At 42.4% G+C, this 27995-nt stretch overlaps 1 protein-coding gene across 13 annotated transcripts; it reads left to right on the forward strand.

Annotated features, from left to right (window-relative positions):
- The first annotated feature begins 311 nt into the window (after nt 1-311).
- NOD1 (nucleotide binding oligomerization domain containing 1) lies at nt 312-27948 on the forward strand. Of its 13 annotated transcripts, none has more exons than XM_033052288.2 (14): nt 313-422; nt 3202-3329; nt 6896-7234; nt 9087-9261; nt 10426-12226; nt 14249-14332; nt 15342-15425; nt 16968-17051; nt 18651-18734; nt 20737-20820; nt 21414-21497; nt 22731-22812; nt 22983-23008; nt 23570-23653. In XM_033052288.2, the coding sequence occupies exons 3-12, from the start codon at nt 7019-7021 to the stop codon at nt 22807-22809; spliced, it is 2775 nt and encodes a 924-aa protein (XP_032908179.1). In that variant the 5' UTR covers nt 313-422; nt 3202-3329; nt 6896-7018; the 3' UTR covers nt 22810-22812; nt 22983-23008; nt 23570-23653. The 13 variants fall into 13 exon arrangements, 11 of the variants coding, with proteins under 11 accessions (XP_032908179.1, XP_032908171.1, XP_032908203.1 ...); XM_033052280.2 differs by having other exon boundaries at nt 22988-23008; XM_033052312.1 differs by lacking the exon at nt 22731-22812.
- Nucleotides 27949-27995: the final 47 nt, after the last annotated feature.

Genomic DNA, 27995 nt, shown 5'->3' on the forward strand with positions numbered 1-27995 from the left:
AAAAGAAAACTGTTGATGTGGGAATGCAGCTGAAGCCTCCATTCGCTGTATTTTTTAATAGAGTGCAAAACTGCGTGAAACACTCCTCCGCATCAGCACCGCTTCTTTTGCCTTACCCTTGCCTTGCACCTTTGGGCTTTTCAACCTCAAAATGGGTGAACAGAAATAATACCCTGGCAATAGCCTTGCGCGGGGGGAGCTTGACCGAGGGAAATGGTCGCTGCTGAGGGACCCCTGGCACCTCTCCGGGGAGGAGGGGTGGGTGCGGAGAGGAACGCGATGCTGGTGAAGGGGAAGCCTTGGGCCATTCCTGCACGGGGAGGAGCCGCTTCCCGCCGGGGAGGAGAGGCCGTGTGCGGGGCGGAGGGGTGAGGGAAGCGCCCGTGGGCTCCTCCCCTGGGCTCCGTCCCTTCGGCGCCGCGGTGAGTGCCGGGGAAGGGCCGGGGCGCGGGCGGGCTGCTGGGGGAACGGGCCGGCGGGTGTGAGCTCGAGTGTCTGCTTTCTGTGCAGCCAGGTTTCTGGGGTACCGCCTAAAAGGCTTTACAAGGTGGGACGGGAAGGGCTGCGCCGCTCCTGAGCTGGAAACTCGGGGGCTCCTTCCCCCGGTGTTTGCTCAGGAGGGTCTGTCCCGCCCGGGGAAGGCGGCGGCTGTTGCTGTGTGACGGGGAGCGGGACGGGCAGCAGCGCCTCGGTGTGGGGACAGCCTTCGGACGGAACACAGCAGCGCTGCCCGGCGAAAATGGTGCTCCAGATGCTGGCGAGGATGTGGTGCTCCTGAGGGCTGGTGGGGAAGCGTGGCGAGGTCCCGGGGACAGAGGAGGGGGGAGGAGTGCATCGCTCCTCTCCTGCCCTGGCGCCCGCCTCGCTGCCCCGGGAGCGGGGCACTCAGCTGTTCGCTTCCCCGAAAGCCGGAGCCGAGATCCCGATCCATGCGCGGACTCACGCGGCGCTCCCCTAGGCCCCGGTGCTTTGCTGACCTAACGCGACAGGAGCGGGAAGAGGAGGCGGGAGCGGTTCGCAGGGCAGGATGGTGCCCCGTGGCCTGGCCACGATTCCATCAGTTCCGTGATTCCATCAGCTGCAACTGTAGGATTCACTGCTGGTTGAATGTGGAAATAGTAAATGGCAGTAGAAAAGCAGTCCCATATTTATAGACAGGAGTAAATTGCCCCCTCCTCCTCTGTCTCTTAACACCAAAATAACCAAACAAAATCCCCAAGATTTCTCTGGTTGGAGAGATTCTTTGCTTTCTAGTAGTGACTCCTTATTGTCTATTGATCTTTTTCCACCGGGAAACAGTTACAAGGAAGCTGCATAAGTCTTTCTGACAGGGGCTTCTTAATGCATCCAAACACTATTTATAAAGTTCTTTTTCTATACAAAGGAATCTGTTAAGATGTGTAGGAACAAAACCTGCGAGGGATGTGAATGTTTCTGTCAAAGCCTGTGCCTTTTAAAGAAAAGCTTGTAATTTTACCAGATGGAGACAGAAATCATTTCTTCTGTGTTCTTTTATATCCGTTGCTCTTCAGATAACTAGGGATGCTTACAAAAGCTTATGATACAATCAGAAGAGAGAGAGAGAGGGGAGGGAGGAAAAACCACTGAAAGATGCTGATCTCTGTGACCCCAGAGCGATGCAAGAGCTCATGAGTTGTAATGGATTTACAGGAACCTGATGTTAACATACGGCTCCCTGGGCATTTATTGACATATGTAGCATCAAGTGATGATAGTTAGAGATTATCAAGTGGGGTGTGATGAGCATGCTTTAATTCACACAAACAGAATAATTTAAGATCTGCACAGGGACTCTGTACAAGCTCTACCTATGCTATAATAATAAAAGGCTGGTTTTTAGTACTTTTGGGAATACATTACATTGCTTCTCATCAAACATGCAGACTTTTTGTGTAGTATATGTGCCCATTTGCCTCTGATCTCTGCATGCTTTTTACTGTTCTTGAACTAAGTAAAATAAAGTTCTTTTAAGTGTGAGAGCTGCTGTGTGGAAATAGGTGTTTTATTCACTTACTATAGTCAAAGACTAACTGCTGTTGCACAGCATAAGATGTGGAAAATCAGTCCCTTTTCTGTCTCTCCTAATGATAACAAAAAGTTGAATTTATGCTGGCCTGATGGAGTCCAGATTACCAAGCATAACAAAGTTCCTAGTTCTCCTCTTGCTGTAATGACTTTATAGTGAGTAACTGACACTGTAAAATAGCTTTTCTCAGGAAGAAAATCTGACGAGACACAAAGGGCATAGGACTCCATTTCATAGGAAATGGAGCATTGTTTTCATACAGCCACCTCTGGAAGAGTGATTGTGTTTTGAATGCTACAGACAGAAGGCTATGCTAGTGGGGTCTCCACTAGCCCTGGGCTGGCACTCAGGTTTGCGTGCTTCTCTGTTGTCCTGCCAGAGCTGGCTACTAGGTGCTGTGTAAATCCTGAAGATATTCCGGCTACTGGCTGCAGGTAGCTAGGTAAGTAGCACAGGTCTTTATTTCACAGGCAATTTAGAGGAACAGTTCTTATCAGAACAGCAAGACTGCAGAATAAATAGTAATGACTGAATTTTCAGCTCTTCAGAAATATTCTAGACTGATCTCAAATCAGTTGCTTTAAGGGACAGTTGTTAATTAAGTTACTCCTTGTATTGCCTTTACTGTGTCATCCTACATAGTCTCCTTGGGAGCAGCCAGCTCAATAAAGACTAAATTCCCTAGCTGCCCCAAAAGTTGAAATGTTTTTTAGCTGTTCTGTAAGATCCTTCAGCCCCTTTATCTACAGCATCTACCTTTGACAAGACCTTGTAATAAACCAACACATGCTTTGCTGCCAGGAGTCTTGCAGCACTGGAACAGGCATTGCAGTTGTGCTAGAAGAAAGAGCTAGGAGATCTTAGTAAAAAGAGGATGTGAGGAGGGCAGGGCCAGGGAAAGTAGAAACGTATATATGCTTGCACAATGCTGATAGCAGAGGGAACTCAGAGCAAACACTAGATAGAAGTGCCAGTGCCTTCTTGCAGAAGGCATCAGCACCAACTGCAGCTTATTGGCATGGATTGTACAAAACTTTGCTGGAAGTACTGATGCTTTTACTGTACCTCTTACTATGACAAATTTCATTTCCCTTTTTCATTTCCCTCCTTATTCCTGGCCTGATCCCCATCTTGCTTCCTCTTTTTATTCTCAGTTGCACAGGTTTATGATAACATTGATTGCCACACTTGATGTTGCTTCTCATCTTGCTTCAATCCCCATCAACATTTCATTTGGCCAAGACCCTGTCTTCCCTTTCTTCTTGACTTCTACAGCTGCTGGGTAAGTATTCTGCTCGATTTCTTTGTCATTCCTTCCAGTCTGTTTCCTGCCTTCTTCACCTGATGGACTTTGCTGTCTTCACAATGGCTAACTACATTTCCTCTCCAACATCACTGCGGCCTCTTCAGTAAACAATTGGGTTTTAAAAATTTTTCCTCTTAGGAGCAAAAAGTCCATTCTGTTTCCAGATAAGCTTTTCCCCATGAGTATTTCTCCTGTTATCTCTCCATACCAGACTTCTGTGTCACTCAGGTATCATCTGTCTGTCTGTTTCCATTCCTCCTTAGGTGTTCTGCTGTTTCAGCTACTCTGTCAAGCTTGCAAATCTTTCCCTTTTTTTGCTCATTTTTCCAAATAGAGGTCTTCATAAGCTGTTGCTGGTAGAACAGGTCGTCTGTTTTGACCGTAACTTGTAAGAGCCTTAAGGTGTCTTTCAGAGAAAAATTATTTTCTTCACTTTAGCCCTCTCAGAAATGGAAGCCAGTACACTAATGTCTCACTTTAATATGTGTCTCAGTCCTTTCTAACAGCATCCCCATGACTGATGCAACATCAGTCACACGAATTGCACTGGAATTGAATCCAGCATCTGGAGGGCCCAAGATATGGAAATGCTTTCAATGCCTATTTATAAGCTGCATAAGCATTTACCTTTAAACATACCAGATGTGTAACCTAGCATTGTAAAACTGACAGATCCTTCCGCAAGGGACACAGTAACCTTGTGTTCCTTCACTGAAAATCTCATATTGAAGCACTATGGAAGCTGGGACTCTTTCCTGAAAGAGAGGTGATGGGCTTGCAGCTAAGCTGGAGACCTCATGTTGTCACACAGGTGCCTCATGTTTTTAAAAAAACCACCAAAAAAAAAAAATCCCCCAACATGAAAAAAAACCCCAACAATACAAGGAAAGCCTTAGTGAAACAGAATCATATATGTCAGGTTTCTTCACAGAGCTGATACACTTTGGTATGAATAGATGTAGCAGCAGGTCTTTCTGTTCAAGCACCTTTTAAAGGGTTCAGCTCTTCTTCTGGTATGGATTTTCTTAGTTTAAGAATGGTGTAAATTTCCATTTTTACTTACTAAAAAGGACTGATGAAAAGTACTAAGTACTCCAGTACTGGATGGTGTGAGGTTTTGCACTAAATTTAATATTTTCATTGAAAATATCACTGAGTACGTCATCATGCACAGAATTCATATTGCCAGTCCTGACTTCCCTGCTTGGCATTTTTGTTCTTTCTCCTTTTCTCCCTGATGTTTAGCCTCACTTTATATTCCTTTTTGTTTCTCCATTCTCCTGCAGATCACCCTGTCCTGCAGCATTTGTATGCACACCCCTTCCAGCAGCAACCATGATTTGTACTGACTTGGACGTAGTCAGATGCAGAGCAGACATCCTTGAGGCTTTCTGGTCATTCCATATTTTTCATGTTCTGTCCTTTTTCTGTATTTCTTCTTGTGTTCTATGTAGATGGAACTAAAATAGTGAAGAAAATACTTCTATTTGGTTTGTACACTTGAGAGCATGTTGGTTCATTCTTATGGTTTTCTGAATATTTGTCTCAGTTCTTCTTACAATGTAGGAAGAAAGAAATGCGCTAGAATAATGTGGTTCCTAGAACAGCCAAAGCAAGCAGGCAATGTTGGGTGGATGCAGTATCTTGAAAGAATAGGGTTAATATTTTTATTGCATGTTTTAAGATGATGCGGTCTCTTTAACTAAAGCCTACAGAAGTTTAAGACTAAATGATGTTTTCATCGTGCTTGGTCTTATTTACGGAATGAACTTTCTTGAACAAAGAGATGTGCCAGTGTGGCTTCTAGGAAGTGGAATGACTCAGAAATCAGCCACTTCCTCGGGTGGGTCATCTGAATGGGGTAATGAAAGGTTAATTTGTCCCAGTAGATGCAGTCACTTACTGGTGTGGTAAGAAATTCAGATCACTGGGTTACATTCTGTGTGTTTGAAACAGTTTTGCCATGTTGGGAGTTGGCTGTGACCCAGAACAGTTATGCTGGCTATTTGCCAGGTCTCAGCCCTTGGAGATCCCAACTCTTAACGCAGTTATCTGCATCCATGCAGATCAGCAACCTTAAGTTGCGAGCTACTGGGAAATACAAGGAGCTAAGCTGGTTTGCCCTGCTGGTTTGAGTGTAGATAGTTATTATCACTAAAATGCAGTAGCATAAACTGTGTCTTTCTCCAGCATCAAGCAGGAGAAGGTTCACTGATGCAGACAGCAGCTTCTAATACAGAAAACCCATAGAAGCAAGATTGTTCCAGTAGCAGGTCACTTAGAATAATCTGTGAGCTGGCAGGGCTCAGTTATAGCTTGACAGGGGAGTGCTGGGGAGCATTTGAAAAAGTTTGCCATCACTGTAAATGTCTTGGGAAATTGTGAGCATTTTGTAGCAGCAGAGTTGGCACTTTTACAGAATTGTTGAAGGGTTTTGTCTTTTGATTCTGTTAATATGACTGTAATCAGAAGCTAAGGACATTCTTCCAGAGATCCCTTGAGCTGCTGAAACAACAGTGTTTTACCTGTTACTGTGGGTTGTCAATCATTTGTGTTGATCATGCAGATTCTCACTGTCTGTGTGGAGGTGATTCAGTTGTGATCTTAGCAAAAAATTAGCTTCCTGCATGGGAAATTGTATGTGCAAGTTTGTACTAAATAACACCTAAATAAACTTACTGTTGAATTGTAATTACAATATAACTTCATGCCTACTATGTCGTGGGCACATTAACTACAATTACACGAAGCCCTGCTTTGGTAATATAATAGTCTGCTCCTGATTCCTCTTGCTTTATGCCCTGTAGAGAAAAATAGGGAAAAATGGACATCTAAAAAGAGTTCCCAAGAGGTGGTCTATAGAACAAGGGCATACAATTTGCAGACAAGGAGAGAGCACTCATGCTGAAGAGCATGGTTTCAAAATAGCATCCCTCCTGGTGTTGGTGAACCTTGTGTCCTGAAGCTAAACTCTTTTCCCTAGTTTAGCTAAAACTGCCTCAGAGTTCACAAGGGCTTGCTTTCAGGAACAGGTATTATATTTGCAGCATATATATTTCAGGTATTATATTTGCAGCACTTTATACAGTCTCTTCTTGTTGTAACAACAAAAAAGCAGAGTGAATTGCTTCTATAAATTAATTCCTCCTACAAAATTAATTGCTATGAAGTATAATTTTATTCCGTTCATTTCCTTGTCCAGATTATGTTTGGAGAGATGCCCTGCTTTGCCTACTGAAACATGAAAAGCTAATAAAAAATATTAAATTATGCACCAGGAACAGGCAGTTAATAAAGCAGATGCCAGTGGTGGTGTTTGAGGCAAGCTAGAGTAAAATACTGGTACTGGAGGGAGACTGCCTGTTGTAGACACTTTATTTTTCAAAACCTGAACAAATTAATGGATGTATCTAAGGAAGAAATGTTATTAAAAAGTTGGCTATGATACTACACAGAGTTTGTGAGTATTGTGTGATGTCTAGTTGAAGGATTGTGCATAGAATAAGGTTTAAACTGAGGTTCTGTGCAATTACTTTTTACAGGCTTGGTGATATGAAGGACAGTTTTCTTGTTTGCCTGAAATTAAATCCAAGCTGACCTGTCACTACAAATGGACAGTTTTTCAAAGATGAGGCTTGGTCGAGCAGCTTCTTGGTATCTCAACTATGGAAGACCATCCTTGTGCTAATGTGGACATTTCTGTGAAAAAACTTCCACGAACAAGCCCTCGGTCCTTCATTGCTTTGCTGAAGGTTCACCGTGAGCTTCTGGTCAGTAGGGTCCGAAACACACAGTGTTTGATTGATAACTTGATTAAGAACGACTACTTCTCCACTGAAGATGCAGAGATTGTTGTCCAGTTTCCTACTCAAGCAGATAAGGTATAACATTTTTTTCTTTTTCTCTAGCCAGTGAAGCTTTTGGTTACTTTCAGTTTATCACTGGATTTTAAGGGTTTATCTGCCAATTTTACATCTAGCGTGTTTTCTAATCTTTGTTATTTTGGAGTTTTCCAACACCATTCTTCCTGGATGAGTATGTCCAGCACATCCCTTTCCAGCAAGCCTGGCACTGCTGGTTATGCCCATTGGCAGCTGTAGTAGAGTGATAATTGCTGTTCTGTCCCTCTCAGCTGCAGCTTTGTCCTCTGATAAAGAGGTGGCCACGTGGTTCTTAGAGTATAGCAAGGAAAATCTGCTTTAGGATGCAGATGTGGGACAGATCATCCTGCTTTAGGAGGGACAGAAATGAAATGTTGTTTTAGAAGTTAATGATTGTTTGTTGTCTATATGAACACCTTCCTTTCTGTTTAAAGACCTATGTATGTTGTGAATGTTTCTATGGAAGATTCATGTATCCTGGCATATTTGGGGTTTTAATTCATCTTTGGACATCAGCAGCAAAAATTATTTCCTTTTGTTAGGAGAAAATTACCATGTACAAAGTTGGTCTTTGCATCATAACTTGAAACAACTGAGGAGATTGTTTCCCAGACCAGCCAATCAGGCAGCTTCAGAACCCTGTCTCAGTTAGGGGCAGACAAACCATAAAAAATTCAGAGACCTTGGACTTCACCAACAGTGCAGATTTTCATAAAATAATCATTCTTTCTGGCATGTTGAAATGGTAACACAGTGCTCACACTGTGTGTAGGGTCAAAGCTGAATAAATGCACACTGTATGATTATCTCAATTTCTTATTGTTCAGCATAATATGCATGGTTGTTGTACCAAAGCTGAGGGGGAAGGCCTTGGATCAGGAGTCTAAGCAGAGACAGAGAGCAGGCCACAGTTGTGTAAATGAAGTGGACTCTGTGGGAGCTTCTCTGGAAGAAATAAAATTGCTTTTTAGAGCATACAAATTGTCAAAAAAAGCTCCATGTATTTGCTGTGCTGCATGTACATCACCCTGATTTAAGCTCACAAGAGACCACAGTCTCTGGAAACCCTTTGTGTGGTTTAGAACTGCATTCTTCATTCATTTCTGACAAGAGGATCCCAACATTTAAAATGTGCCCCTGGATGACTCTCTGCCTTACAGAGGGTTTTGTGCTAGGACTGCCTTGTACTGGTGCACAGAGATCACCCTCTGCCTTGCCCGTAGAGGTGACACTTCGTGCTGAACTGCTCCAGCCACTGCCTGGTAGCCATTAGTTTTTGTAATAACTGCAAGCGGTGGGGCCATTGTACAGAGAGAGCCTGGAGAATTGAGTTGCTGTGTTGGAAGGAGAAGTTGTAGGGTTTTGGCTCAGTGTTAAGATCCATGGAGGGATTCAGCCTACCCTGCTCTGGACCTGGCTGGATCCTGAGGTAAATCCAGATGTGACTGGAGTATTTACAGAACAAAGGGTAAATTTAGGGCATTGAGAAACTACCTCTATTTTAATTTTAAACAGCACAGGATTTAAAATACACTATCTAGCCAAGCTGAGGAAATCCTTTGGGTTCCCTATTGAGGAATGCTGTTTATCCATTTTGTTTCTGGTTATTTTGATTGAGCTACAAGTTCAGACCTTAACTTGCAGAACCAGCTCTCTTAGAGCGTTCAAGCACAAACAGCAGTTGAGTTTTGTGATAGTTCCAATCTGAGCTAGGTTTTGATTTCGCCTTTTTGAAGCACCAGTTCAGATTTTGGCCCCTTGCACCGGTCCAGAAAGGATCCTAAAGTAGTTGACAAGTATTACTGTGATAAAATGCTGTGTGTCAATAATCTTTCCTGTGGTGTTTCTTCAGGTTCGCAAAATTCTAGACTTGGTTCAAAGCAAGGGAGAAGAAGTTTCGGAATATTTTGTCTATGTCCTGCAGAAAGTCACTGATGCTTATTATGAACTTCAGCCTTGGCTGGATGAAATAGGTTATGAGCCTTCAGAGAATATTTGTAGTAAACCTGTGGTAAATACAGATCCAGGTAAGGTCATGCATCCGTATCCCTTCCCACAGAACTGCCCTGCTATGTAGGAAGCTCCAACTAGATGACAGGAGAGTAAGAGTTTAGGCAGGCACAGCCAGGAAAAATAAATGTGTGCTTGCTAGCAGTGGTAGCCAAAATAAAAGGCACACTGTATTACAAAAGGGTGATATTGATAAATGACATCCTGTTTTGTTAGACTCAGGTGCTGTCTTTCATTTGTTTGTGGGTATGTAACACAATGGCAGAACCACCTGGTGCCAACTATAGTATTTTCTAGGCCTCTACTACAATTTATTAGCAACACTGTGATGTTTTGGCTATGGGCTGGCCAGTATTTCATGATGAGAACAGTCAAGCAATGAGGCTGTGCAGTCTCCATGCTTGGGGACAAAGCCCTGAGTGACCTTATTTTATGTCAGAAATTACCCTGTTCTCAGCAGGAGGTAGGACTAGACCTTCTGAAGTCTCTCCAACCAGAATTATTCTGTCATCCTAAATAATGATTTTTTATCAACCCTAAGAATCAGAGTTTAAGTACTGCAGAAATTATTTCCTCTGGAGAGGTTTTTCCATACTATATAAATATCAGAATTACTTTATCCCCATCTGAAGCAAAGTTTCTGTTGAAAAACATAAGCCAACAATAACTGAGATTCTATTTTTTTTGGTCATCTTAAAAAAATCTTTTGAGGTGCCTGGCATTTGGTTTCTGAAATGAATGGCTTCTATTTGCAATAATATAAATTACTAAAGAAGGTAGGAAAGAATAACCACCTACCTGATAGAACTGCAGGGAGAATGTAAGCACAGTGAAGTCTGTGACCAAAAGCTCCAACAAGCCTTTGCAGAGAGTTAAGTAGCCTTTAACAAAGGGTCAGGGGTTTGGCTTTGAGTCTCAGCTGAAGGGTAACAGCCCCTTAAACCAATGCAGCATCAGTACTGGCTTTCAGGAAGTGGTGGCTCACACGTGACCTTTCTTTATCACCTCAGTTTGCCAAGTGAGTGATGATGGCAGCACAAATAGAATTAATCTTCCAAAGAACCCTTTTCACATTAGAATTACTTTTGTTTGTTACCCCCTCTGAGTTCCCAAAGAGGTGGGTCATTGTATCATAGGTTTTTAAAAGTAGTATCTTTAATAATAGTTCACTATCTTTTTAGTTAGCAGGTATTGCCAGAAACTCAGACATGAACTGGGACGGGATTCTAAGTTTGTTATGTTGTATGCTCAGAAGGAGGAGATGCTGCTTGAAGAAATCTACTCCAACAGTATTATGGAGCTGGTCAGTTTTACCAATGAGAGTCTTGGCCATGTGGGTCAATTAGAAGCCCTTTTTGATGATGCAGTTGGGCTAATTAATGAACATGGAGAGACTGTTTATGTCTACGGTGATGCAGGAATTGGTAAATCCATCTTGCTGCAAAAGATACAAAGCCTTTGGGCCAGAAAAGAATTGGACGTAGGGGCCAAGTTTTTCTTCTGTTTTCGGTGTAGGATGTTTAGCTGCTTCAAGGAAGATGAAGCCATATGTTTGAAAGACTTGCTCTTCAAATATAATTGCTACCCAGACCAGGACCCCGCAGAAGTGTTCCATCACATCTTGCAGTTCCCCCATACAGTTCTTTTCACTTTTGATGGCTTTGATGAGATCTATTCCAACTTTGATCTCAGCAGCGTACCTGAGATATGCTCACCCAATGAACCCATCCACCCCCTGGCACTGCTCATAAGCCTTCTCAGAGGAAAGCTTCTTAAGGGATCCAAGAAAATTCTTACTGCCAGGACAGGAACTGAGATCCAAAAAAACATCATTAGGAAGAAAGTGTTGCTCCGCGGTTTCTCCAGGAACAACTTGAAGGAATACACAGCTATGTTTTTCAAAGATGACAGGCAACGAGCACTGGTATCAAACCAATTGGAAGCTAACCCAAATCTCTGCAGTTTGTGTTCAGTGCCTTTATTTTGCTGGATTATCTTTAAATGCTTTGAGCACTTCCACTCCATTTTTGACAGCCATGAGCTTCCAGACAGTTCTGTTACATTAACAGATGTGTTTTTGCTCATGATTGAAGTCCACCTGAACCGATCTGTGAAAACAAGTTTGCTGAAGAGCAATATCAGGAGCCAAACAGAGATGTTCAAATCAAGAAAGGAAAGCCTTCTAGCTTTGGGTAAAATGGCATACAAAGGGATGGAGAACTCTTCCTTTGTTTTTGAGCAAGGGGAAGTCTCATCGGCAAACATCTCTGAAGAAGATTTGCAATTGGGCTTTCTCAGGACAGTTAAAGGTTACAGTGGCTGTGACAGTCAGGCCACTTATGAGTTCTTGCACTTAACCCTTCAGTCTTTTTTCACAGCTTTGTTCTTGGTTATGGAGGAGAAGGTGGGTACCAAGGAGTTACTTGAGTTTTTTAATGAATGTTCTTCCATGGAGACTGCCCAGCCTACTTGCCTTCATATCCCCTGGAAGAAACAGCTATCAGGGGAGGATCCCTTCCAAAATAAAGAACATTTTAATTTTACCAACATGTTTCTTTGTGGCCTACTTTCTGAGTCCAGGCAGAAGCTCTTCAGACATTTAGTTTCACCTGCAGTCATTAAGAGGAAAAGAAAAATTCTCATCACATACCTTGGGAAGAACATGAAATCCCACCTGAAAGGCTACACTCGGTCCAGGCTTAAAAGCTACAATCAGGTGCAGGTTCAGCCCAACTTTGTGTGGATGCTGAGGTGCCTGTACGAGACACAGAGTGAGAAGGTGGGGAGGATGGCAGCCCGCCGCATGCACGCCAACTACATCAAGCTGGCCTACTGCAACGCCTACTCTGCCGACTGCAGTGCCATTTCCTTTGTGGTGCACCACTTCCAAAAGCGCCTGGCTCTGGATCTGGACAACAACAACATCAATGACTATGGAATAAAGCAGCTGCAACCTTGTTTCAGCAAGCTTGCAGTGATCAGGTAGGAGTCTCTGTATGTAAGCAGGTCCTTGTGTATTCTTCGTTTATTCCATGAACTGGTGGGCTGAAGGATCTGATCTCACAAGTGGAGAAAGACAAGGATTAGTCTGCTGGAAATTAATGTTTCACATCTTCTGAAATCTTTGTTTATTTACCACAGGAGCAGAGAAAAGCTGTGATTTTGGAAACCAAAATGGAAAGGGTGGTAAGAAGTCCTTAGAAGCACAGACTGTTTAAACCTGTAGGTTTAGTTAGCTCCATCTCAAATTGTTTTGTCTCAGAAGAGGTTTTTTATGAAAGAAGGTTTAAGGGAAAAAGGAAACATTAGGGCATCCTCCATTATCTGAAGATTGCCTGAGGCTGTCTGTGCCCTTGGTCATGAGGGGTAAGGGAAGATCTCCTATTCACAATAACCCTTGATCAGAAGATCTGAATTTCTTGTTTTTGCATCCTGTCAAAATGTCTGGCTTTCATAGGACAAAAGCTATCATGTACATCCATGAAAGAATGTAGTTGATGCCTTTAGGTGTGGTGTTTCCCTGAGGTGAAGGGAGGACATAGCTTGGTGTGAACAGGGAGAACTAACTACACGTGTAACATCACAGGCCAGATTGTTTCACCTCCAGCCCTTTGAGGTTGTACCATGTAGCTATATCTTATTTGTCCAAACATTCAAGTGCAGAAAATCAGGAACTTCATATATATCTTTTTTAAAGCTCCTTCAGCTGCATGAGAATTTTTTTTTATCAACTGGATTTATTCCTCATGATTAGCTACGCCTTGCCTTGTTTTCCTCTAGGAATAAATCAAAGCCAGTGACTCTTGGTTTTTTCCCACTTATTTGCAAATTGACTGACGTCTCAAGAGAAAGCAATAAGGAGACTCCTGGGGGAAATGTACTAAAGACAAAACAGAGAAGGCAAGGCCAGCCTTTCATTTTTTGTGCCTATCATGTGATCATGCCATATACAATGTGATCCTGACACCATCCCCAGCACCAAAACAGTCTTTTAGGTTGCCATTCTGTTTTTATGGATCTTTAGATGTTGGAACTTCTATTTATAATGATCAATTTCTGCAGGTCAGGAAATGTTGTTTCCAACAGCTTAACTATCCCTTTCAAAAAAACAAACTGTTCTGATCCATAGAAATTGGCTGATCTCTCCTGTGTGCTGGTGCGTTCCAAAGGGACCAGGCTGCTAACTAGCAAAGGCTAGGGAGGCTGTTGGTGATAAGGGACTCACAGCATCTTCAGCTGCCGAGTTTGTGTGCAAACTAAATGTGGTCAAAATGTTTTCATAGGGACAGCTTTACCCAGAAAATGTGATTCATGGCAATTGGGAAGCTTCACTTGAATCTGTTCATTTAGTGAAGGTGATAAAGCTTGAGAAGTTATTAAAAAAAACCCCAAAAACAACAACAACAAAAAATCCACCCCAAAACAACTGTGAGAGGAAGCATTTTTATTCTGTGAATGACTGACATTGATTTGTTTCGTGTCTGGCTGGGACAATAAAATTAGAAACATCTAGCACAGCCATGGGAGTGCAGTTCTGTTTTCTGGCCAGAGCTTTTCACAACCTTTATTTGGTGAAGGCTGAATGTGTTGTGACTTTCAAGATGCCTGGCTTTCACTATGTACTCAGAAGATTGCAAGACTAGTAGTTGGACAGCTTGCTTTTGCTAGGGTGTTAAGCAAACTTTCTTCCTGAAATCACAGTAAGCACAGGAGGAGGGTGAGATGTTTATCTGGAGTCTGACTTCCTACATTTTATTGTTCTCAGTTCCATGGACAGCTTCCAGAGCATTACCTAGGAGATCTGGGGCTTTCTGATTTTTATCGATTTTGGAATGAGCCACATGAAGCTGAGCTCACATTTCCCTTCACAGCTTTTAATATGTGGCATAAGGACCTGTTAAAATATCAGAGAAAAATGCATAGGCCTCCAGTCATTTGCTAACTCACCGGTTATGAACATTTGTAAGATGTATTGATTCAGACTTTTCATTCCCTTCTTTCCAGGCTCAGTGTAAATCAGGTCACAGATCATGGCGTAAGGATCTTGTATGAAGAACTCTCCAAGTACCAAATTGTGTCTTTCTTGGGGTATGTACCCAGTTGGGAGCTAAACACTCAGCAGTGATACTAGAAAATAAAACTCTAATGTTGTCAGTACTGACACAGCAGAGGTGGGGTGGAAACTACAGTTACCTCCTAATTTAAGCAAAGCTAACTTTGTTTTAATTTTTGTGTCTGAAATGATTCTGTTTTCACTGGGACAGGGACCACAGCTTCCTCTCCCCTCACGCTCCCTCACAGCCTCCTGCAGGCATCAAACCCTTCTGTGACACAGTATGGACTGCTGTCAGGTTACTGAACTGTGTGAGCATGCTAATTTTTATACCAAAAGCCTTCTGCTGAAAGCAAAAGAGCATGTGTAGTTATAGCCTGCTGTTTCCTCTACTGTAAACTGATTTATTTCAACATGCAAAGCAGATACAGCTTGGTAGAGACTGGTGTCAGGAACATGCAGTTTCAAGTGTCATGTTCATACCAATTTCTTTTAAGAGCTTAATTAGTTCCTAATGAAGCTGAAGCTGGAAGGCACATTAGCTCTGCTTTCCTCTCTTGGTTAAGTAGCTACATAAAAATGACTTTTTGAAAGGTGAACATGAATACCAAGAATAGCTTTTTTCCTCCAGTGCCCTAATGTAAGTATAACTGCTCAGGTATCTGCTCTTCAGTAATATTTGCAAGGGGATTTTATGACTTTTAAAAGAGCAAAAGTACATTATGGTATTTTGTCTTTTGAATTATCTTCTGGCAATATTATTTCTGTACTAAGACAGGAATAAAGGGAAGCTTTGTTTGCTTGTGGAGACCATGTATTTTAAAAATTATATAAATATTCATGATTTGCAGTCTGGTCTCCTTATATTTTATATCTAGCCCATCATAATATGAATTATATATCAAAATAGAAATACAAGCAACTGTGAATATGTACAAAGCTGTACAGAAAAGATAGATGCTACGTGTGCATCATAAAGCATTCAGGTTGTAAATATTTAACAGCAGTAATAACCTATTTTTACCAATGTGATTTTTCTTTAAGCTTATATAACAACCAAATCACTGATGTTGGAGCCAAATATGTTGCAAAACTAATTGAAGAATGTTCAAGCCTGGAATATGTTAAGTATGTTGGATTTTTTTTCCTTTCTACAGTATCCTAATTAAGGTAAAGCAACTTGAAAGGAGAGGAAGAGTAGAAAAAAAAAGACAAAAATTGCATTTGAAATAAAATGTAATTATGTAATTTAGGTTGCAGTTGTATATTTGTTTTGCAGTAGTCTAGCAGTGGATGGCAGCAGGTGCAACTCTTGAATCCATAGACTTTTCTGGAATATAGTAGTGAGTTAAAGGAGTGCATGAGACCTATTCTTTACCTAAATCCAGTCTGCGCACTTGAGCGAGGCTTCAGTTGGACCTTGCTGCTACTTTCAGCAGGCAAATTCCCTTGGATTTAGTAGCAGGCTTTTTAGTGTCTGATCTTTTATGGGTCACTGGGGTCAGGCTATGCTGGTGTCATACCTCAGCTCTGGAATTCCCCAAATTCCCTTGGTGAGTTGTTTCCTTTAATTCCTGGAACTTCCCCAGATAAGAGTGCCTGGCCATGCACATTAGTTGGACATAAAGGTAGATCATTAACCAATGGTTTAATTGTGACCATAGCAAAAACCAGAGGTAACTGCAACAATGTCAGCTTTTGGTGGGAACAGGCAACCAGGGACTCTTGGGTTCTAGTCCTTGCTGAGTTGGTCTGAGACCCCACTCCAGCCACATCCTTCCTACTTGAAATTTTTGCAGGAAATTTTGAAACCCAGGACCATTTAGTTCTTTCACTGCTTTGACAGTGCTTTGCTTATTAGCTTTCCCCGCCAGAAAAAGCCTGTTGAAAGATGGTTGCTTTCAGGCTGCATAGTAACCCTAGAGATTATTTTGAGATAGAGTGCACATTTATATGCCCAAAGTCAGCCAAACAAGACACTTTTATGTAAATGTGGTGGCTGGGGTGGGGTTGAGGGGGAATTGGGGGTTTGGTCTGTTCTTTAAATCAATCTATGTGCAATTATCTCTCCCTTGAACTCCAGCCATTTGATATCCACATAGGCCAAAAATAGAAAAGGCCTTGTGTAAAATGCCAGCTGGAGATTGACTGCTGCACTGGCCTATGCCACTGCCCAAAGCCTGTGCTTACAACAGAAAGACTTGAAATTATTGCAGTCTGTGCTTATCAGCTGCAGTCTCTTCTGGAAACACACAGTCAAGAAATATTCTGTTCCCTGTGGCATCATAAAACATGCTGCATGTAATTCATGAGCTCTGTAGCAATTGCTGATACCATTAATTATATTAAAAACAAGGCCAGGTCCTTGCTCTGAGAATCAGTTCCTAAAGCTCATTTCTAACATACTGAGCACTAAACCCAAGACTCTACTGCAGTACTTCTGATTTGGAGGGCTGACATGCAAAATATGCAAAAGACAACATAAAATTATTTCTTTTAGTCAAAGGTCAAGTGCCTGCAGTATTTTTTCACTCTGGGTTAATCTTTGCTAACTGCAGGTAGCCTCCAGAGTTAATCAGCCTTAAATATTCGTGTGGCTTTCTGAACTAGTGTTCTGATAGCTGCACAGCTGTAAGTGATTCACCTCATCAATTTATGCATTTTGTGCAGAATAGGAGCAAACAAAATAACGAGTGAAGGAGGGAAGTGCCTTGCCCAGGCCATCCAGAAGAGCAAGACAATCTTTGAAATTGGGTAAGTTCAGTGCTAAGGAGCAGAACTTAGGGCTTGACCTTGGCCAGGCACCTATAAATCCCTCAGGATTCCTTTTTTTCATGCTTACCTTCTCTCCTACTATTCCTTCCCTCCTCAACAGCAGCATTTGAACAAATGAGCGTAGGGGCATAGCCACATTTTCCATGGAAAAGGAGGCTGCTTTGTTGTTCTTCAGTTCACACAATGTTTGGTTTTGGCATCTTGTTTTTTTCTTTTTCACGTTCTTAAAGGAGAACCTTAAAGGAGAAACAAACAAGAGGACAGTATGTAGCTAGCCACTTTCTTTATGGCAGCACACTCCTCTAGAGATACTTGGTTATTTTTAAGTCTTTGTGGTTTTATCACAATTGGCACTGCATCTAGTTATTGAGTGTCATTGTTACAACTGTCAAACCTTCTGCATCACATCCTGATAAAGTTGTGAGCTGGGAGAATAAAAGGGAATTCACATCATGCTTTTCTCTTAGGCTGTCCCTAACTGCAAAGTGCTATTATCGGAGAGAGGTCTGAATGTAGTCCAAACCTTTAGTTCCTGCCGTTTCTCAGGAAAGGTGATAGGTTTGATTTATTTTATTTATTTTTCCCCCCTTCTGGTACATCCCAATTTTTCTTTTCCCTCTACAGGAGAACACATTTCTTAAAATTTAGTACTTGAATGCATGGAATTAAAACCTCTGCCTGGCCATTGTGAAAATCACAGTAGCTGGGAAACATGAAAATCGGATTTGTATGGTCAGATTTCTGGCCTTTAATTTTGTTGTTCTACAACATTTCACAAATACAGTGAGCAACCTGCACACTTCCATATAGCTGAGTCTGCTGTGCTGTACTTGCTGTAATTTCAGTGAAGGACTCCTATTTTCTCCTGTGGAGGAAATGATCGCTCCAAATGGACTTAGGACAGCTTGGACAGGAATGTTTAAATAGCAAGTTGCACTGGCTCTGAGAGACAAGGAAATTCTGGGGAATTTACTGGAAGTCCATGTGTTTAGATACCACAGAGCTCAATTGATTTTGAAAGAGCTGCCAACTAATTACCCATAAGCTGAGCGTGGCTCTGAGTCATCAAGCCAGGATCCTTGCAAAAAACCCAACATCTTAGACCTCAGCAGAGGTGTTTTGAAACCTCATAATATAGGGTGAATTTTTGAAGTGGTCTGCATAGAAAGGATTTGACCAGATACTCCTAGTAAATGTTGATCAGATCTCTCCAGCTTGTACCATATTATCTTCTCTCAAAAAATAACCCTTTGTGTAATCGAGGGTTGCTTTGCCATTGGAAATACTATTCCTTACCAATGTGCAGCAAGGTGATCCCCAAAGCACTCCTGCTGAAGCAGGCTGTCTCCTTTAGCTGCCTCTGTGCTGTGGCCTGAAGGTGCTGATGAGTCTGCTGACATTACTGATGCGATGTCAGGGAGTGGAACATACCTGCCTCAGAGGGGAGGGTACCTGCCAAATTTCTCACAAGCCTGAAAGACTGGAAGTAATCAGGAAAGAGGGGAGAGAAACAGGGAGAATGCATTGACAAGAGTCAGTAGGGAGCACAGCTGATATCTACTGTTCTCTCTTCACTAGGATGTGGGGTAATCAAGTTGGAGATGAAGGAGCAAAGGCATTTGCAGAGGCCCTGAGGAACCACCCCAGGTTAACAAACGTGAGGTAAAACATCAGCAGAGCCAGGCAGCTCGGTGTAGTGCTGGCTTTTCCATCCTGCTGTGAAGCAATCACTCTTCCCACCAAGTGTTGTCTTGGAATGCCATGTGGTATTGCAGCCTTTGCTATGCAACCAAGAGGTCCCTGGTGCAAGCAGGAGGCCAGACTCTGTCAAAAAGCTCCTGTGCAGCCTTTCATCTAGTTAAAAATACCACAGGACCTCCTCCCCTCATGCTGCACAGAGTTGTGGCATTTGTGACGGCACATGGTCAGTGGGTGCCATTTTGATCTGAGAGCATTAGCAGAAGGGGGCACCAGTTGTCAAGAATCGGCTTCCCAGTGAGCTCATTATTAACAGTTTCTATTGAGAAAGTGCAGCAGCTCTTACCAAAGTACTTTTCAGGCCATAATATGTTTGGGTAGGGGCTGGGACATTCTTACAGTTGGGCTCCTCCTGTGCTCCAGTGGAGCTACACCACCACACATTCAGTGCTAGTGAGATGTCATCCTCACTGGAGTTCAGGGATGGATCTCAGACCAGCCTTCTGGAAGCTATAACACAGGTTGGAAGCCCAGCAGGGGCAGAAGTCAGCAGTGTTAAACAGCCCATTCCCTGCTAGACTTTCAGATGCTGGCTGGGAATTTAAAGATATTTTGAAGTCCTTCCACACAGCTGAAACACTGGTGACCTTTTCCATTTGTCTCCCAGTTCCAGTGGCCTCCACAGTGAGGGAGCAGGCAAGGCTCCTTAGTTTCCCCACAAGGTGGCACATGGCACTAGTTTCTTCAGAAATACTCTGGGAGTTTGGGGATCTCTGGAGAGTTTATTGCTGCCACTTCAGATCCAGGGATTTCAGAGCTGGTGCCTTGCCCTCTTTTCTGCAAGCGGGTAGTCAAGCTTAAAAATTAAAAGCTGAACAGGTGCAGTGACCTAGATATATTTAAACTTAAAAGCCATATGAAATAGCCATCTTCCCATAATTGCACAATCCATCCAGATGCATCAGACTTGAAAGAAAACATTTTGAGCTTGAATCAGAGCTCAGGAATTCTCAGACGAGAGCAAATGTGCTGATGAATGTGCTTGCAGAAATAAAGAGGAGTAACTGTGCTGTCTTGAGCTCGGGTTTGCTTGCACTTGTGCAAGGTGAATCTTCTGCTCTGCAGTGTGCTTGCTCTTGGCTTCATTTATCTCCCACTGGCTAATCTTGTTCCGTGATTTGAATTCATAGTAAGCACCTGTGTTAGCTTTATGTGAAGACCAAGGGAAAAGAATCCCTACTACACCAGTTTACTTTATTTGCCATTTTTAGGCCCAGTCATGATGGATGGAGAAGATCCAGTTTAAGCTGAAGCTAGGAGGGACTCACGCCAATATATACTTGTGCCATTGCTCTACTTGGTTCCCCTTTCTACCTTATTTGAGGCCTTGCATTATTTTGAAGGGGGAGATGCTTTTTGAACTCCAAAAGCCCAGAGCATAACTTTAGCTGCATGATTTTTCCAATGTCTATTCAAAGAATGAAGGGCTGACTAAGAAATGTTTGTGGTGTGTAATGGAAATAATTTACAAGCTCATCTCTCTATACACAACAGAAGGTGTTGTACTTGCAAAAAGAATAGAGTATTCAGATGCCTGAAGGACTTAAAGGACAAAGTGCCCAGTTTGTACAGGGATGACACACAGCTCTTTGTCCTTGTCCTTGTTAAAAGTCTCAACTCTTCAAAGTACTGGGTGCAACTCTGTTGTCAGCCCCAAGAGCGCAACTCACTGACAGCAGACCTGGTGGACTGTATGACAGACCCGCACTCAGGCTGCAGCCTGTGAACTGCTCCCACTTGTAAAAGTTGTAAGGGCTCAGTGATTTGTGAAGTCTATGAGCCTTTGAAACACACCAATGCTGAGCTGTACAACTGGAAGGCAGATAATCCAGGATATTCCCTTGTATTTGGCAGTGGAAGAGCCAAGTGGTGCTGCTTCTTAGACATTTGTATCTTTACTTCACAGTCTTGCATTCAATGGCATCACGACAGAGGGAGGCAAAAGTATTGCTGAAGCCATGCAACATAACAACTCCGTGAGGATATTCTGGTAATTGACAGTGTGGTCTCTTTCCCTTCTGCTTCCTTTTCCAGAGCAAAATACGGTTTTATTTCCTCCAGTCCCATCGCCCTTCCTACTCTCCCCTCTTCCTTCTCTCCCTGCCCTCTTCCCCCATGCTTTCACTATCAGCAAGCTATAAGACATCCCTTTGGAAGAATGTGGACATGAGTAATGGATCAGCAGCACATGTCCTTTGGGATATGTTCCAGTGACCCGGTGTTATGCCTTCCTCTGCCCACTCCATCTTGCTTTCCCCATCTTCTCATTTTCATCATCTGAAGTCAAGTTCTCGGTTTTTGCACCTCTTCAGTGTTTTCCCACTACACCTTTTAGATGCTAGAGCATCATGAGAAAGTATCACTAGAACATTGCTCAGAGAAATAAAGATCTGATACTCTTGTCTCTTTTACCTCCAGGGCTTCTCTTCAGTATCTCTTTGTGTCCAGCCTTTACAAATTGCTCAGGGCAGGAACAGCACATCCCCCTTTGGCTGTCTAAAGCTAAGTCACAGACAAGCTGCAAAAACAAGGGGCTGAAAAATAATGTCAGCATCCTAACTGAACATTTTCTTTCCCACTTAGGTTGACTAAAAACGAGCTGGATGATGAGGCAGCAATGAGTTTTGCAGAGATGCTGAAGGTCAACAAGAAACTGGTGCATTTATGGTGAGTTACATTCCACAGTGGCACAGGCTCTTTGGCAGTCACTACATTAAAGCTTCACCTTCCAAGTCTATGTAGGTCACAGTAACAGCTTCTGTGCATGGTCTGGATGCAGCTGACTGCTTGTAGACAGTTCTAACGGGAAGTTAATAAAGCTGCTGTCTAGCATTTGGAACCTGCTTTCTGTACAGGGAAAAGTTCAAGCTGTTTCTGGTAACTTTCAAACTAATGATTGATTTCATCTCTCATTAGAGGAACAGTACCGGCCTCAAAATCAAAAGTTTCAAAAAAAAAAATCCAAAACCAAAAACAACCCCAAGCAGACAGCTGGAATATAATAAGGTTATTACAATTCTTTCTATTTATCATCATGCTGTGAAAGTAACTCTTCAGCCAAGAACCTACATGACAGACACTTAAATACATGTCACATTTGCCCAGCGCTTTCTTTTCAGGCTAGCAATACACTGATGCAAGATACTCATCTCCAAGGCATCAAGCCCCAGGAAACCAGGGATTATTTCTAGCAATCACAGTGCGACTTCTAAGGAAAAGCAGTGTTGGGTTTTCTAGTCCAGAGGTTGCCAATGGATGGCATGGGCAGATGTGAGCTGTAAAAAAACATAGCCATCCATTCATTTCAAGTGATCAAGGAAACATCAGACATGGAGTCCCTTTACATGCTTTACAAAGACTTGGCTAACCACACTCTAGCACACTGGCTGTGTTAATCCTAGTTCCATCCCCTTGGGAAGCATGCTGGCTGTCATGGGTGCCAAGTATTTGTAGCCTCTTTTGAAAGCATCAGAAGCTGTGGTGCCCATCACCCTGAAAATGAAAAGGCAGTGGGGGAAGTGCTCGATTTCTTTGTGCACAGCTGCAGATATAATTCACTGAGCAGTTTGGGTTGAATTCATAATAAAATTTACCCCATCCAAAGCAGGCGTAGTAATTGAGATAAATGTCTTTGTCAGGGCTCAGTATTGTCCAAAGGTGTCTGCCAGTGGACAAATTTATATCTTTTGTTGATTACACCAGTGGATGCCTCCAAAACGTAGTGACCTATACAGATAGTTAAACTTGAGGCCGAGTTAAAGTCTTTTTCCAGTAACTGAAAGATTCTACTGGATCCTTTCACATTTTGATTCATATTCCAAGTGCAGAAACTCCTTTATGAGAATGCCTCCTTCCCTCCCTCCCTCCCTAAGAGATTGTTCAATACACTCCAATTTTCAGCCTCATCCTGAATCCTGAGGGATTCATGCAACCAGTCACATGGAATGGTACAGCTATGGGGCTCACCATGGTAGACTGAAAGGTGAGTACTGAATTAAGCTAGACTGATGAGTATTTTTATACTCATGCAGATCATCTTTATGTACATCTTTAGCTAGTGGGATGGTCTACAGTGGTTAATAAGAGTTACCTACTGCTTCATCAGTTTCACTGCTTGAGGATCTTATGTATGTTTTTTTTTCCTTCCCTAAGCTCAGATGAGACATAATTTATAGCTGGTAAGTTGGCTTCACTGGGACTTGCATCTGCACGTACCAGAGTCAAAAATCAGTGTTTTATTTTTCAAAGATCTTGTTGGTCTGATAAGCAAGACTGGAGGATTTGGCATCTTCTAGATCCTAACTGCTAAAACTAAGCCTACATAGGGTCTGTACTCAGAATTTTCTGTACATCACTTCAAAATGTCTCAGCAATGTCTCTTAGCAAGAAAGTAGAGCTGAGAGGTTTGTCTGTCTCAGTTCAAATACCACAATCCCATACCACTAGCGTACAGTTCATAGCAGAAATTTGTCAGCTGTGTAATTAAAATTGCTCAGTATCTCCAGAATGCAAGCACATGCAAGATTAAAAGGAAAAGATTAATACTCTGAGCTCTGTTTCTGAAAGTGAATGTGGGGCATTTTACCAATACTGGGTACTATTCTCAGAGATAAAATCACAGTCATTTTCTTGTGGCAGACAACTTTGCTCCTTGATGTCAAGCTGAGCGTAGGTTGTGCATGTGCTGCAAATTAGTTTCTTTTGCATGTTAGAATGACTTGAAATGCTTTTTTTTTAAGGCTTATCCAGAATCAAATTACAGCCAGAGGGGTGAAGTGCCTCAGCGAAGCTCTCAAGGAGAACACGACTATTCAAGAAATCTGGTAAAGGTCCCTTTCTCAAAGGCTTGCTTTGTAAACTTTCTTTCCCTTTAAAACCCTACTGGCCTTGCTATTTCCCAGCCTAAAAAATTCAGAGCAAGTTTATATGAGGCAGGGGTTGTAGTTCCAGCTGTGGATTTCAAACAGGTAAAAAGCCACTGCCATTGAAACATTTCTTTGTGTGTTATGAATGTCAGGCGGTTTTCTTGGTTCACTATGTCTGTACCACTGATTTGCAGAATGTGTATTTGCAGAATCAGGGCCTCAATTTATAGACTTAGTTTTGCTTGTTGTTTTTATTTTTAAACTTCTGAACGTGTTCATGCTTTTCAGGACCTAAATGGCAAACAAACAGGAGGTTGTTACCTTTAATCAGCATTACTAGTCTGATTCGCAGAATTTGTGCTTGGATTTTTTTGGGCAGTGCTCCAAACATACTGAAAGTGCTAAGATACAAGGAGATTAACTTTTTGTAGGATTTGTTTGTTTTAGATTAGGTGGGCATCACATAGTCACACGTGTACATTTAAGGCAGAAAACCAAATACCACATTCCTTCCCTCACATCAGGAAACTCAGGAGTCAATAGAACTGAGCTGGTTTTAGCACTGCTGCTTTATTACTGAACATGAAATTTATTTTTAAATCTATGTATTTGTTTTAGTGAAAGGACACTGAATTCTTGCTTAGAAAGACAATGACTCACTGTCTGACTAGTGTGTTCCCTAGAGATGTGGAAGAGGTACTTTTTTCAAAAGCCTCTGTCAGCTTTCGTCTATAGAAGAGGCATCATTCCCCCCTCCGATCATTCTGAATCTTCAGGCTGAAATCTGTGTTTTGATTCTGGCCTGAATGTTCAGAGGCATTCATTAACCCAAGTAATTTCATAAATCTGAATGGTTTAATGGATTTCAACATTTCTGAGAGCAATACTTAACCAGGCTGCCCATTTTCAGGGGTATAAGTATCAATGTAGATTATCTTTATGTAGCCAGAATTGAAAATTTTGCTATTGGTCATTTCATGTTAATAATGCCTGAGTACTTCACAGAATTTTCTTCCCTTGGAAGACATAAAATGCTCTGGAGACTTTAAATATCTTTAAACCAGCCCACCACACGGCAAGAACTTTTGTCAGCTATGTGCTGCTTGCTGAAATGCAAACATCTGGGTTTCCAATGCCAAGTTCAGTTACTGGAGCTTAGTTGTGTGTGTTCAGGTTTTATTTCTGAGGGAGAAGCGTTGTTCCTCAGATGTGCAGTGGGAACAGCAGTGCTAACACCCAGTGTAACACCCATGCCCAATTGAGAAGTATGCAGCCCACATGGCATTGCAAACCTCTGCACCAAAGCCTTGGAAAAACAGAAGATGGCCAACAGTCACTACCTTACTTTAACTCACATCCTTTTTATTGTACTCCTCCAGCTTGAACGGGAACCTGATAAGCCAAGAAGAGGCCAAAGCTTTTGAAAATGAAGAGCGGATCATTTGCTTCTGAATGAGGACTTTCCCATTTTGCCAAGTTGGTGGTAACAAAGGTTACTCCTACACTTGGAGTGCAGAGTTTATAAAGGCATAAATCTACAGTGCTCATGGCAGGAGAGAGATACACAATAAGCTGCCTTTTTATGAACACACTGCACTCCCTCAGCTCCATCCCTTACTCTGTCTGTTATTCTTAATCCTTTTGGTGAGTGGGAAGTTGCCTGGGTAAATAATTAATGTTTGTTCGGTGCTTTGAAGATGAAATGCAAAGTGTTAACAGACTAAATCTGCTGGCAGGTGTATGCATTTTGATAACTGAGTTTAGATCTATTCTGTACAGTGATGTAAATAATCTCTTAACTTATTTATATACATAAAGACACACAAGTATACGTATGCAAGAAAGGGTGCAAAATTCACAAACTCCACCAGCTCTGAGTATTACCTGCCTCAGAACTGAAAATTAATATATACACAGCTTTACCAGAAATGGTATCTATAGTAGTTGCTTGGTGTCAGTATTTTGAACATTAATTCCTTCTTCCTGCCTAGAAATTAGGTTCTTATTTCTCCACTGACTACAGGCAGCATCATAGACACTGCTTTTTTTGTTACTGGCTTTTTTTTGATGGGTAGATATGGATGTATCAGACTCAGATTACTTTCAGTAATCTTTTTTCCCATATCGAAGCAAATCCATTTTCTTTCATGCAACCAGAAGTCCTTACTGCCATCAGTGTAAAACCATGATATGGGCAGAAAACCACGCCTGCTTCAGATTTCCAGAGGGCTGCGTAGAACCGGCTGCATCCTGTTTCCACAGTGTTTGTTCTGAGGAGGGGGTCTGGAGAGAAATGTGGACAATTAATTAGCAGGCTGTTCAGTGCCTTGGCTCCTGGCCTAGGCACCGTGCTGGTGGCACTACACCAATATCACGTTGCCCAGCATCAGTGGGGAGAAAGGACGATTGAAAATCAACTGCATCAAGTAGAAATCCCTTCTCCCAGCAACAGGCAGGCACACAGGAGGATTGAGATTGGCTTGGAAAGCCTTTAGTCTATGCTTGAATCAGTGGACAGAGAAAGGCAAGGGGCAGTAGTAATAATAAGGAAAAGCAAGAAAACACTATCCTCCCCCCAATGATTATTGTTTAGGGGGTATAACTTGAGAGGCTTTAAAAGAAACCAGTTAGCAAAGGAGTGGGCTATTTGACTATTTTTTGTGGGAGCTTTATAAACTCAAACTCTGCTCCTCAGTGTAGGGGGTAGAGTTTGAGTTTATAAACTTAAAATGGAAAAGTGTGACCCATTTTCCTTCCTTTTCCCATGTTACCATCCCCTCCCACCAAACTTTGAGAAACAATTCTCCACTTGCTGACTAACCACAAAACCTTGGTAGATTGGAAGAAGAACCTCCAGCTAACATGCCAAACCTCATCTCCCCATATCCCAAATCTGCCCCATGAAGCAAAGAAAGTGCTTGCTTTGCAGGCCAGAGCTTCTCCATTTCCTTTCCCAGCCCTCAATTCTGTCTACTCCCTTCAGCTCCCTAACACATTTTAAAATACTCATAGGGGTTCTCACAGAACCTGCAGTTATAAAGGAAAAAAAGGGAAGAAAACCAACTTAGTTATTTTTCAGTGGTTTTTCCTCTGTGCCTGTGGTATCAACACTGATTTTTTACAGGGAGACAGATGAGGTTTTTCAACCATGCCAGAGGGAATTCAGCTAACTTGAATGATTTCTGCACCTGAGCCACTTGTTTACTGAAGCAAAACGGTACACAGTTACAGATGAGGTGGATTGCAATTGCCAAAACATCTGCCAAAGCAAAGCCTTTAAAGACTTCTCAGTGACTTTAACAAATCAGAGACTCATGCACCTTGTCAAACTGTGTTTTGCCAGCCTACTCTGATGGAAGGGAGAAGATACTGGTGTAAGGAAGGGCCTTCACCAGAGGTGTAATTTGCCTGTGTTTGAGGAAGGGTGCTCCTATTTTGCACTAATCACAGAATTATTTGTTCATTTACCAGGTAGAAAATATGTTTAAAACTACAGTTCATGTCCTCATTTCACTAATTGACTAAAATAGCTCCCCCCAAGCTTTCTAGTGCAGTCACATGTGCCTCTTTTTTGGACTAGAACAGCCTTTGACATTGTTTGTAGTGACAAGCTCAGCCCTGTTGCAAATCTTGTTCCATACCTGGCTGTTGCAGGCTGGGCATCCAAGGATTCTTTTCAGGGACAGCAGCATTTACAGGGCTGTAGCAGCTAAATGCAGCCTCAGGGTAAGTGGTGGCAGGATCAACCCCAGCTCCATGTAGAACAGAGTTTGGCACTGAAGATTACAGTGCCAGAGACAGAGCCAGTCACAGCCACTCCTTCCAGAGGTGATTTTGGGCAGAAAACACTTGTTTGGACTGGGCTGAAGGTCTGAACACAGCTCACTCTGGGTTTGACAGAACCAAGGGGTTTCATAGCATCCTGCTCCCAGCTCCTCCAGGGCAGGGGGTCTGCTTCACAGAGCACATCACAGCTCTGGGAGTCATGCTGGGAAAACTGGTTGCTGCCCTGGGAGCAGCCAGACATCCCTTGTTTATCTGCACTTCTGGCTGAAGCTCTTCCTAGTCTTACCAGCCTGTTTGTAAGGGGCATTAGAGCAACACTTCTGCAGCTTGCAGGGAGAGCCTTGTTTACTCAGAGACAACTGTAACTTTTTTAAGACTTGTTTGTAATTTGCTGAAGCCTTCTCTGTACACTGCATCATGTTTTTCCACTCGTCCACTGTGATAATAAACAGCTTTTTAAAGAACAAGCTGCCTGCAAGTGCTCGGGCTTTGCTGAAGCCCTGTCAAGGGCTTG

This window comes from Catharus ustulatus, chromosome 1, assembly GCF_009819885.2.
Source record: "Catharus ustulatus isolate bCatUst1 chromosome 1, bCatUst1.pri.v2, whole genome shotgun sequence".
NCBI lineage: Eukaryota > Metazoa > Chordata > Aves > Passeriformes > Turdidae > Catharus > Catharus ustulatus.

Bases quoted from the DNA above. Each gene is read 5' to 3' on its own strand.
- NOD1 (XM_033052244.1), top strand. From the start codon at position 7,019: ATGGAAGACCATCCTTGTGCTAATGTGGACATTTCTGTGAAAAAACTT. The intron at 12,227-14,248 runs GTAGGAGTCTCT...CCTTCTTTCCAG, and splicing joins AGCAAGCTTGCAGTGATCAG to GCTCAGTGTAAATCAGGTCA. The intron at 18,735-20,736 runs GTAAAACATCAG...TTTACTTCACAG, and splicing joins CCCAGGTTAACAAACGTGAG to TCTTGCATTCAATGGCATCA.